Consider the following 12,955-nt stretch of genomic DNA (forward strand, 5'->3'; position numbering starts at 1 on the left):
GTGTGGCTCAAAGTGTGGAAGCAACAGTCTTATTGTGATTATGAAAGCACCATAACAGATATATACCGTGGGTCTGAGAAATTTGTATAGTTGAAAAGAGATCAGATAATTACAGTTGATCCAACAAATTGATATATGACTTAAGGTTATCGACACGCAGCATTTATAGCACACGAGTAATGCTTAAGCATGTTAGGCAAAAAGGATGCGAAAAAGATATTGTTTCCTGTTTTCATAGAATATTATCACAGAATGCACCTAAGGTCACAAATAACGTGAACAAGAATAAAGAATATTAGACAGGAAATTTAACTAGACTTATTCCCATATTAAATTAATTTTCTTCTCGGATTTGATACTAATATGATGTCATTGAGTCAGTAACTGTTTTCAAGAGGCAAAGGCCGACATGATTTTAAAATGATTTCATCATTTCGAACAGGGTACAAATGTATAAGGAAGATCCGCCGGAAGTACAGAAAAAATACAAGATAATTTTTAATCGAATCTATCTGTAAGAGGTGTAAAGCCGTCAAGGGTTTGTCACAATGACATATATGATGTGATCATAATACAATATGATTGTAGAATTAGAGGACTTTAATCACAAAATGTCTAATAGACGCAGGAAGCAGACAGTTAAATGCCATTTTGTGTAAAATACATGATAGTTATTCAATTAATACTATGAAATTTATTTCGATCAATAACAAATAAACGGTTGACTGCTGACTGCAGTGAGAGTGAGCGACATTTCTGGGAACTGCGATCAGTTAGTCAATATAACAACCGGCTAAATAGTGGTTATTTAAACATTTAAAATAAACAAAAAGGAATACAAAAGTATCCTGGTACCATTTTATTTTTAATAATACAATTAAAAAATTTCAGGGATGTTCATCGTGAAGTAACAGCAATTTAGCCTGAAAAAGTAAATCTTGAAACATTAGAATTAATAACCTTTAGCCTGCTGGCGGCAAGTGATTTTACCTTTGCGACCAGTGCAGATAAAGATAAGCCTGCACGTCCGCTATAAAGTCAGTAAATTTTCAGTGTACACCCCTTCGAATAATAAATGGTATTGCTCAAGCTGAATGATGAACCAGTCTATTATACAAATTAAGCAGGCTAAATGTTAAAATGATTTTATAACTTCTCGTTGTTTGAGTCTCGAGTGGATTTTACCAGTTTAGAAGAAACTGAGAGTGATCGATTAAGAAAATTCTAATATATTTGTAAAATGTATGTATTCTTTGTAATTATCGTATTGCATTTTTATACATGAGAATATAGTTATATTTGTACTACTTAAGCACACCACATTGTATAGGTTAGACAATATATTTGATACAATATTCCAGTTATGTACGTACCAATGATACCTGTACCCGGATCTACTGTTGAAGTACAGTTGAGGTTGCAGAAATCTGGGCGACAACAGTGTGAACAAATGGGAACACTACCACTAGCTCGGCCGTCGACTGAGCGCTTTGATGTGCATGTCTAGAATGCAGACAATCATTACATGACTCCGGCTCATATACTGTGCGGTTTGTTCAATATTCTACATTCTATATTCAACACAAGTCTACTGGGATAGAAAGTCAAACTTTTATAAATATAAATCTGAAAATAATTTCTACCCTCATGCAGTATATATTGACTCTTGACCGGCAAGTCATTCTATTAGTGTATAATATTTAACGTGTATATCATAACATAACTAGGTTTAACATGATGCTCTATACGTACGATCTGTTCAATATTATTCGATAATGCATATTTGTTCTTTATTTATGCCTGCAATACAGGGATGACAGTAATTAAATTTTGAAATTGCTGAAGAGATATTAACCTTTAACGGTTGCAAATCAAATTATTGTAGACTATCAAAAACCGATTGTTTGTTGTTTTTTTCTCACAGCGCTTTTCAATGTTCCTGGTCTAAAAACCGAACATGCTTTAAAACAATTTTACTAGTTTGAAGACTTATAATGGTAACAAATCCATCTTGATGGGCTTATCAATGTCCCGTTACTCCTGTCTACAATTAATTTTGCATCGTTATCTCTTATCTTACAGTATTTTAATTATTGGTGTCCATTTTATTTCTTCACTTCGGTCTAAGTCTTAAATCAACAAGAGCCATGTCAGACATGGCTAATCCCCCCACCGGGCAGCTGTATTTGCAAATGGAATGTTAATTTTGTGGTTGTTTAGTAATCATTGTAAGTCTTTTGTTTTTTAAAGTCCACAAAAAAACTCCTTACTAGGTAGAGATACCTTATATATAATAAAATTAATAAAATACACCTAAAATGGAGAGTAACATCTATGCTGTACCACAGAAAGTGGTCTTGTTTTTTTCCCTAGGGTCAATTATAAAAATGTTACAATATAAGTTATTTATAGTAACAACAAAGGGGAAGTTAATCTTTAAAAAAAAAAAAAAAAAAAATTGCAAGTCCACAACAAAAATCTTTATCAGGAAGGGACTGGTCAAAATACACCTCAAAATTGGATTTAGCATGTTTGTTGTACTACAGAAAAGTGGTCTCGATTTTTCCCTCGACTAGTAATGAAAAAGTTACAATAAAAGGTATTTAAAGTAACAACAAAGGGAAGTAATTCTAAAGAAGGGAACTGCGCATGACACTTCGTCTCATGATGGTGTATATTGTCCCAAGTTACATCAAAATCCCTCTATGCATGAAGAAGAAATGCTTCGGACAAATTTCATTCTTGTATCTGACCTTTGGCCTCTAAGTGTGACCTTGACCTTAGGCCTAGTGACCTGGATCTTGCGCATGACACTCCGTCTCGTGGTGGTGAACATTTGTGCCAAGTTATATCAAAATCCCTCAAAGCATGAAGAAGAAATGCTCCGGACAAGGTTTTTATTCTTGTATCCTTTGACCTCTAAGTGTGACCTTGACCTTAGACCTAGGGACCTGGTTCCTGCGTATGACACTCCGCCTCGTGGTGGTAAAAATTTGTGCCAAGACATATCAAAATCCCTCCATGCATGAAGAAGATATGCTCCGGACAATTTTTTTAAAGAAAATATGATAAAGGGGAATAACTCAAAAAATAGGCAAGGTAGAGTTATTGTTCTTGCACACTGCACTTCCTCCCAATGTGTTCTATCAGTGTATGAAGTTTGAAGAAAATCCCTCCAGTACTTTTGGGGTTATGCTCCGGACAAAATGTTTTAAGAAAATATGATAAAGGGGAATAACTCAAAAAATAGGCAAGGCAGAGTTATTGTTCTTGCACACTGCACTTCCTCCCAATGTGTTCTATCAGTGTATGAAGTTTGAAGAAAATCCCTCCAGTACTTTTGGAGTTATGCTCCGGACAAAATTTTTTAAGAAAATAAGATAAAGGGGAATAACTCAAAAAATAGGCAAGGTAGAGTTATTGTTCTTGCACACTGCACTTCCTCCCAATGTGTTCTATCAGTGTATGAAGTTTGAAGAAAATCCCTCAAGTACTTTTGGAGTTATGGTCCGGACAAAGATCGTTGCGGACGCACGGACGGACGGACGGACGGACGGACAGACGGACGCACGGACGGAGAGCATTTCTAATATCCCCTTCACCTTTGGTGGGGGGATAAATAAATAGCCAATACATTGTTGACAAAATATTGTAGTTTTATGTCAATGATGTGTAAACCTAAACACGTACAAATAATTGTTATATATTGTGGATAAATTGTGGCACAATTAACGAAACCTGTCCTATACTGTCGGAATTGTGCTAATGGTGAGATGTGTGCAGTTTTATGTAGTTCTCGTGTGTATTTGCGGTGAGAAATACTTGTTGTCAATAGCAAACAGTACAAGATTGGCACAAGTTAACAAACTTAAAGCAAGCATTCTAAAAGCCTATTGCATTCTATTGGCATTTTGAAGGGAAACGAAGTTTGAAGTGACATTCAGGTGTAATATGTCATTAAAATGGTACTGACTTGCGCATAATCGAGACCATAATGGTATCGACAAAATATGTTTAAATACAAAAAAGGCAAATAGTTTCATCCAAATGAGGGAGAGGGAAATGAAACATATGTCATACTACTAGATCTGTAAGGAAAAGGGGAAGGCATGTACGAAGTTTCACAGTTTTGAGGTGTAGTTACTGAGATATGACTTACTGACAATGAGGAATGGAATTACTTTAATTTGTTGATACAAATGTTAATGTATATTTAAGGTAATATCATGATTTCGTCAAAATGAAAGCAAGAGTTACGTCAATCTGTTGATATTATCACAGGCGTGTATGAAGTTTCTTTATGGTAACACGAATATATCGTTTCCAACATATGATGAACTATTTTTCTTCTCATCCATTTAGGTGTACTGTTGAAGAAGTGTATTATTTTTTTCTTTTAATTTCTATTTTATTTTTTCGTGCATCGTTTCATTAAAGAAACACGCCGCTGTTACGCAATGAATAATAGTTAATCTTTTTGTTGTTAATTGCCTGTTTAAGACTGTTACATCTAAATTTGATTGAAAATAAAAATGTATAATTATTGTCTCTAGTGTGCAGTTGTTAAGGTTTGCTCTGTTACGAAAAATGTGAAACATTCAGCTCTAATGAACAAGCGAAAAATGTGATTTATGTTGAGTAGACGCAAACTTGCTTTTTTAGACTGGCTTTGCCTTTTTCATATTATCACAGGTATAACCTTGCAGAGAATTATTTAAAACTTTTCAGACCGTTGTATATATGTGCTACACATGCGATTGATTACAATCCATATAGAGCTAAAATTAGCAAAGCATTTAGATCATCTCGCCTCAAAATACAAAATGTTCATGAAATAGATTTGTATTACCTGTACTTGGGAACAGCCCATGTTGTACTGGAACCCATTACCTAAATCAAACTTCTCTACTTTACACACCTACAAGAAACATAATTATTTAGCTGCAAATCTCAATGGTCTTCTAGTCATTAAACAGTTGATTTACTTAAATATTTAAAATTGTACCCAATGAGAAATACATAATTCTTACACTAAAATTTGGCATTCATATGTAAGTGTTTCTCTTTTTTATATTTGAATGTTATTCATTTTCATGTTTTGAATCTTAAAATGTGTGTCGGCTGAAATCAAAGCCACAAAATATTTTACAATTAAAATTTCCGCGCATGTGAAGTATGACGTCTTTACCTGGTCAGATGGACAGAGTTGTACATGGTCACACATTCCTTTATCACTTATGTTTGAGCAGTTCATACATAAAGGTCCTCTGGATCCCGGGTCTGGGTAACCTTTAAACACAAAAAGTATTTGATAAATGACTTGTTACACTTCACGAAAATGTTTTCGTAATATACACAGTATAGCATTGGAAAGTGTTCAATTACATCTGAACTGATAGCACTTGTAACTGCGACTGGTAGTCATTTGTTTGTTTGTACTCTGTTCCCCTTCTGCAAAAAAAAAATTGCATGTATATTGTTTGGATCTTCTGTTACTAATAAAGATGTTTTTAACGATTCCATGTTATTTATACATAACTCCCTTTAAGGGTCCAAAATGGTCAGTTGACGAGTATCTATGTGATCAGTGATAGATGGTCTAAGTTCAACACAATCATTATGAGAACGAGGAAGTCGGTTTCTCCATCTTAAGTATCATCAAGTGTAAGATATAGAGTATATCATTTTAAGTGTAAGATTTATATGTTTTTCACGAGCGAACACCAGAAGCAATACTGAAAATCTAAGATATGGTGCTCATGAATTAAAATATTTTTATGATCTTATTTGCAATTTCATTTATGACTCAATTTACTTATTTTATAGCTTCTTACCAGTGAAAAGTATATGTGATATTTTTGTCACTGTGAAAATACCAGATATTTTTTCAATCTGATATTTTGATAATTCGCAGAAAGAAGAGGGCCAAGATGGCCCTAGGTCGCTCACCTGAGAAACACACCAAAACAGTGTAAACATGTTTGACCTCGTGATTTCATGGAAACAAATATTCTGACCAATTATCATTAATATTGGAGCAAAAACCTTGTGTATAAACAAGTATTTTCTTTGATTTGACCTAGTGACCTAGTTTTTGATCTCAGATGACCCATATTCGAACTTGACCTAGACTTCATCAAAGCTATCATTCTGACCAAATTTTATGAAGATCAATTAAAAAATACAGCCTCTATCACATACATGAGATTTTTCTTTGATTTAACCTAGTGACCTACTTTTTGACCCTAGATGACCCATATTCAAATTCTACCTAGGTTTCATCAAGACAATCAATCTGACTTATTTTCAGAAGATCAATTGAAAAATACACCCTCTATCGCATACACAATGTTTTCCTTTGATTTGACCTAGTGACCTAGTTTCTTAACCCAGCTAACCCATATTCGAACAAGATATAGGTTTCATCAAGGCTATGATTCTGACAAAATTTCATGAAGATCAATCGAAAAATACAGCCTCTATCACATACATGATATTTTTCTTTGATTTAAACTAGTGACCTACTTTTTGATTCTAGATGACCCATACTCAAATTCTATCTAGATTTCATCAAGACAATCAATCTGACTTACTTTCAGGAAGATCAATTGAAAAATACACCCTCTATCGCATACACAACGTTTTCTTTCGATTTGACCTAGTGACCTACCTTTTGGCCTCATATAACCCATATTCGAACTTGATCTAGAGTTCATCAAGGAAATCATTCTGACTAAAATTCATGAAATTCAATTGAGAAATACAGCCTCTATCGCATACACAACGTTTTTCTTTGATTTAACCTAGTAACGTAGTGTTTAACCTCAGATGATCCATATTCGAAGTTGTCCTAGATTTCATCAAGGTTATTATTCTGACTAAAATTCATGAAGATCAGTTGTAAAATACAGCCTCTATCGCATACACAACGTTTATCCTTGATTTGTCCTTGTGACCTAGTTTTTGCCCCCAGATAACCCATTTTCAGTTCCCCTTTTAGATTTTATAAAAGGAAATCATTCTACTAAATTCAAAATTCATTGAAAAATACAGCCTCTATGGCATCACAAGATTTTTCCCTTATTGCCTAGAAACCTAGTTTTTGTCCCCAGATGCCCAAAATTTTTCAAACCGGGCCTAGAATTTGTCATGGTAATCTTCTGACAAAATTTTCATAAGATCAACCGAAAAATACGCCTCTATGCAACACAAGAAAAATTTTTGAGGGATGACAGACAACGACAGACGACAGACACAGACACGGACACGAGCGTTTAAAAAAACAAAATACGTGCATTCAATTCGATTTTTAAATAAAAAAATTTTTTGAGCATTGATTTTTTCCATACCGCTCCGCAACCCACTATTCAAAAGTTACCCTTTTGCAACAGTGTAAACATCCGCCTTTGGGTCTGACTGCTCTACAGTCTGTTAGAAAAAAGAAAGCGACTTTGAAAAAAAAGATTACTGTAATTTTAAAACATTTTATTTGGGAGAAAAACCCAAAATCGTAAGAACTTGTGTACATTATCTTAAAAACTTTTGTCGTGTTTTTTTTTATTTTTACCCCAAATTGGCGTACACTGGTTTTATCAAAGTATGTATTGAAAAGGGAAAGTATGTAAACATACGTTTAAAATATCGCAATTACATTTTTCCACTGAGTCAATTTTTCTTTTAAAAAAAAACTTAAATGACAAAACCTGTTAAGCAAAACATTATTAGAAACAAACGAACATTTAACCAAAGGAAGCAAGACATCTAAACATCGTAAACATACCGTATTGTTCCGTTTTAGCTAATTTACATTTTTCTGAACGAGAGTATTACTCACCTCGGAACGTTTGCAGCCAGATGTATAGAGATTTACTCCAGCTGTGCTGGTAAAACGTTGGACATAGCACACCTAGTACCGTTTAAAGCATTGTAATGGTATAGAAAAATACAAATTAATTAATGACCTATTAACTACAAATTTTTAATACAGAATACAAAAATAAAGTTTACATTGCACATTTTGTTGAATGGCATATAAAATGACACAATTAAATTTTAATCGATCGTGTAAAAAAAGCTTAAAACAACAAACTGTTTAACCCTTTCAGTTGGACACGGTTTATCTGTCTTTGCGACGGATGCGCTGATCAGACTACATGTTCCATTTGTCATATATTTTATGTATGCACAAAGTTAAAAAAATGGACGTTCATTATGACATTTGCAAGAAAGGGGTTTAAAGTGGATCAAAAAGTTTTCCTTTACATTTTAATTCAAAAAAATTTTTTTGCGCATCTTACAGAATTTAAAAAAGGGCCTTTTAAGAGATTTGCTTAATGATAAAAAGGCATGTCAGAAAAATTTTTGTAAAATTACAAGGGGAATTTTTCGATACAAAGCATACTCCCTTTTTTTAAATTACTTCACGTTTAAAAACTATACGATCACCTCATTTTTATCTTGACATCGTCGAACTTTATCGCAGCTTTTCAAGTTTGTAATGTTGTCACACTGGAAACACCATATCACATTCACTGAAAGAACGTAAATGTATATCATATTCACTGAAACAACCTAAACACCATATCGCATTCACTGAAACAACGAAAGCGCCATATCACATTCACAGAAACAACGTAAACATCATATCGCATTCACTGAAATAACGTTAGAGCCATATCACATTCACTGAAACAACGTACACACCATATCGCATTCACTGAAATAACGTAAGAGTCATATCACATTCACTGAAACAACGTAAACACCATATCCAATTCACTGAAACAACGTAAACACCATATCACATTCACTGAAACAACGTAAACACCATATCACATTCACTGAAACAACGTAAACACATATCACATTCACAAAACAACTAAAACCCATACGCTTCACGAAGTAATGAAAAACACCATAAAAACATTCACTAAAACAACTAAACACCATACCTTTCACTGAAACAACGTAAACCCATATCCATCACTAAACAATGTAACCCCAAATTAATTCACTGAACAACGTAAACCCATATCGCATTCCGGAAAAACGTAAACCATATCACATTCCTAAAAAAACGAAAAACACATATCACATTCACAAAACAAGTAAACTCCATAACTTTCACTGAAACAAGTAAACCCTATCGTTTCACAAAAAACGAAAACCCATATAACATTCACTAAACCCGTAACAGCATATCTATTCTTTAAAAACAACGTGAACACCATGCACTTTCACGAAACATTGAAATTCACATAAATTCCTAACTACGTAACAATATACCAATTAAATGAAACATCTTAACGAAAGAGCCATATACATTCACTGAAACAAGTAACACCAAAAAAATCACTGAAACAAAGAACACCATATCACACACTGAAACTTTGTAAACCCCACCACTTTCACAAACAACGTAACACCATCCCATTACGAAACATCAAAAAACCATATCACATTCCTGAAACATTTACACCCCATATCACATTCACTGAAACAACGAAAACACCGTATATTCCGAAACAACTAACACCTACCACATTCACTGAAACTGTACACACCATATCACATTACTGAAAAACGACAACCAAACCACATTCACTGAAACATCGTACCCCACCAATAAAATTCACTGAACATCAAACACACCATATCAATTCACAAAAACAAGTTAACAATCATTCACGAAAAATTTTTAAACACCAATAACATTTCCTTGAACCAAATTTAATATTACTGAAACAACGCAAAAAAAAACTGTTTGCATTATAACTAAGTTTGTGTGATTGCATCTTTTTCGAGTTACTAGTGTAAAATTGACATTCATGTAGCAGCTGGCAGCTGACTTTTTACGATGACATCAACCCGGAAGTACCACTTTTGTTGTATACAGAAACTAATCATGTTTTTTCCAAAAGTTTACAAGCTTGGTAATAAGGAAAGATTTAAAGAGTGACAGTTCCTGTGATACGCAGGCCCAAAACCTCGTCCCCTTCCAAAATTTCCCAGTTTGTTTGTTCTGCCCATTGTTTTCTCTTTGGGGGGAAACCCTTTATTTTATTGGGGACCAAACGCGGCTCTTCATGGAATTACACGCCTCACACGTGTATATTTAAGGTTCCATGTTCAACGCTGTTTGAATACATTCGCGGATGTCTCTAAATTGCTTTTTGTACTTTAAGCATGTGTAAATGTTGAGGTCTGCTCTACCCGGGGATAGAGCGCGTGGGCGGTAGCATGCATTTCCACTACCGTCCATGAACAGGCTCGATCAAACCGAGCCTGCAATATTTTCGTTTTTGTCGTGTTGAGCGACCTGTGAAGTTTCCACTTTTCTCTGTTTTTTGAAGTAGGTCTTGTGGTTTCAGACAAGAAGATTTTTTATATATTATAAGAAATGGAACATCTTAATTCTTTTAAATTAAATAAAATTTCGTACCCCCCCTATTTTAAAAAGGGTTTTCCCCGCCAGGGGAAATTTTTTTACGCATTTTGCGTATGCAGGTAGTAGCTAAGTGTCGCAATTGGGGGAAATTTAATTTTAAAAAAGATGTCAAATTTGTGTAATTTATTTTAATTTCCTTAACATACTTGAATAGTACAGACAATATTTGGTACGGGGAAACTGTTTTTAAATATTTGAATATTATTGTAAGAAATTTATTCTTTAAGTTCAAATTTGTTTTACAGCCATAAACCCTTCAGTCTTGTATAGTTAAGAATTTACGGGGCTTTTTAAAAAATTGCAATAAAAAAACAAAAAATTTTAAACTTTGCGGAAAAATTTTACAAGTTTAAACGAAACCCTAAATGTAAGCCATAATGTATAAAAAAAAACCCGTACCTGTTGCACTTGTAGAAAAAAGGGTGTGTATAAACGGTATAGTAAAAAACTTGTGTAGAGGGGGTACTCGGTGTAGGACGGGTGTATCTTACAGGAACGTGCATTCCAAATAAACATTATAAAAGAAAAGATCCTATTTTACTTTTTTTTTTAAGAATACCAAATTTATTGAAACCCAAATTCGAACGTCTGACTCATAAAAGAAAAACACAAACGCTTTAAAAACTATTTATAGCGACACTACAAAAAACTACGCTGCAAAAATTTCTTCAACAGATACGATTTGGTCAGTTACTTTCATTGCAAAATAGGATTTTCTATCCGTGGGAATATAAACCCCTTTTTTTCGAAGAATGAACGATTTGCCGATAAAATGTCGATCTAGGTATCACTTTTTTTTTAAAAATAAAAAAATAAGAAAGGGTTTGCATGTACGGACAAAGGGAACTATGTACTAAGAGTGTCACCGTAGAGGAAACCGTAGCGCAGAAATACCAGGCGCCATAAAGAAGAGCACCCAAAATAACTCCACCCCTAAGATACTGGTAGGAACTATTAATGACACTTCACAAAACATTGTAACATATGCCTAATGGGTTTGCTACAGATATGTTCGTTGCATTATAGTTTTAACCCAACGTCCATTAATCACAATTTTATTGGCATGTGTTTTCTATGTTTAGCAAAATTTCTGCTACCAACGTTAAGAATGACTGATTTCAAATCTTATGAAAATTTCCCAAAATGTATTAAACCTTTGGGCGGGCACATGAAAGGATCCCCCGCCAAAAATTTTTACCCTCTGTCCCTACCTATAACACTGATCGTTGTTGGCTATGACGTTTTTTGGGTCGACCAAAACTTTTTTTTTACCTTCCATTTTTAGTCGAATTTGGTGGCCCAAGGCTTAATACGTACCGTAGTGCCGTCATGGGCTGCAAAAAACTTAACGACAAAATGCTTTCGAGGATAAATCGGAGGCACAATGTATTTTGTAGTCCAGTATTCGATTGGTATCATCCCGTTCGCGAGAGACTGATGCGCCTACTCTGGGGAATGTTACCCAAAGGCGCCAGCAAATGACAGCAACTGGTTTTTTAACTTACAAACTCCGTTACATCACTCCAACTTAATTTATACGTTTTAAAAATTTGTAAGCGGAAAAACTTGCTATCGCGCTGTGGCCTTCAAAGAATATTAAAAAACAACATCCGGGCGTCTACTGCAGCCCGAAAACCACTGTCAAATGGATAAACAGGGCCGATATGAAGTTATATACTTCGACCGAGTGCTTTGTAGGCAAGACCAAAATATCCTTCAAAATCAGCACTATACCATTACAACGCCAAAGAAAATCAACACAGAAATTTCTTCTATTCCTTTTGTTTTTTTCCCTTTATAATGAATCAACTGCCTTTTTCGTAATATTGTAAAGTTTGATACGGTATTGTTTTGTTTAGCTTAAAAAGGTGCTTTTACCCGACTTTCTTCAATTGCGACATTGGAGCTATGTAAGGTGGACATTTTTCGCGATAGGTATATATTCGCCACATACCAAAAATAAAATCTTTCCCAAAAGTATCTGAAATTTTTTAAAATAATTTTAATTTACATCAAGCTTTCAAATAATAATATTAAATCATGTTTTGTAAATGGGCCTTTCGAAATTAAATTTAAATTTCGAACTCTTTCAGTAAAACACGAACTGGGCGGTTTGGGGTAGGCTTAGCATTAACAAAAAGATAATGCTTTTAAAACACGACGGGAAGTAAAAAAACCTGCAGCTTTGTTCAGTGAAGCACGAAAGAAAAATTACATTAAATTCTTATTCATGTTTAAATTTATCATTTAAATTCCAACGGAAACGTGTGGAAAGAAAATTTTTGAATAAAATACCCCAAATGAAAAAAAAAAAAAAAAAAAAGCAAGGGGAATATTAATTTATCGCCCTGTCAAAATAAACCAAAACCCTGTCAAATTTTGCGGGGGAAACAGGATACAAAGAGTTCTGTTTTCGATTTTTATGGTTTTTAAAACTTAACAGTGACAAAAAAAAAAGAAAAAAATTTTCAAGTAGAAAAAATGTGTAAAATTGGGAAATTTTTTTAC

The 12,955-nt window shown here is 34.0% G+C and overlaps 1 protein-coding gene across 2 annotated transcripts; it reads right to left on the reverse strand.

The window, feature by feature from the left end:
• Positions 1-219: 219 nt before the first annotated feature.
• LOC128548857 (uncharacterized) lies at positions 220-5,284 on the reverse strand. 2 transcript variants are annotated; one of them, XM_053524378.1, is made up of 4 exons: positions 5,189-5,284; positions 4,850-4,918; positions 1,374-1,503; positions 220-923 (listed from the first exon to the last, which is right to left on the reverse strand). In XM_053524378.1, exons 1-4 carry the CDS (start codon positions 5,252-5,254, stop codon positions 919-921), a joined length of 270 nt encoding a protein of 89 aa, XP_053380353.1. In that variant the 5' UTR covers positions 5,255-5,284; the 3' UTR covers positions 220-918. The 2 variants fall into 2 exon arrangements, with proteins under 2 accessions (XP_053380353.1, XP_053380352.1); XM_053524377.1 differs by lacking the exon at positions 220-923 and having other exon boundaries at positions 1,175-1,503.
• Between the last annotated feature and the right edge of the window lie 7,671 nt (positions 5,285-12,955).

The sequence above is a fragment of the Mercenaria mercenaria genome, chromosome 15 (genome assembly GCF_021730395.1).
Source record: "Mercenaria mercenaria strain notata chromosome 15, MADL_Memer_1, whole genome shotgun sequence".
Classification (NCBI taxonomy): Eukaryota; Metazoa; Mollusca; class Bivalvia; order Venerida; family Veneridae; genus Mercenaria; species Mercenaria mercenaria.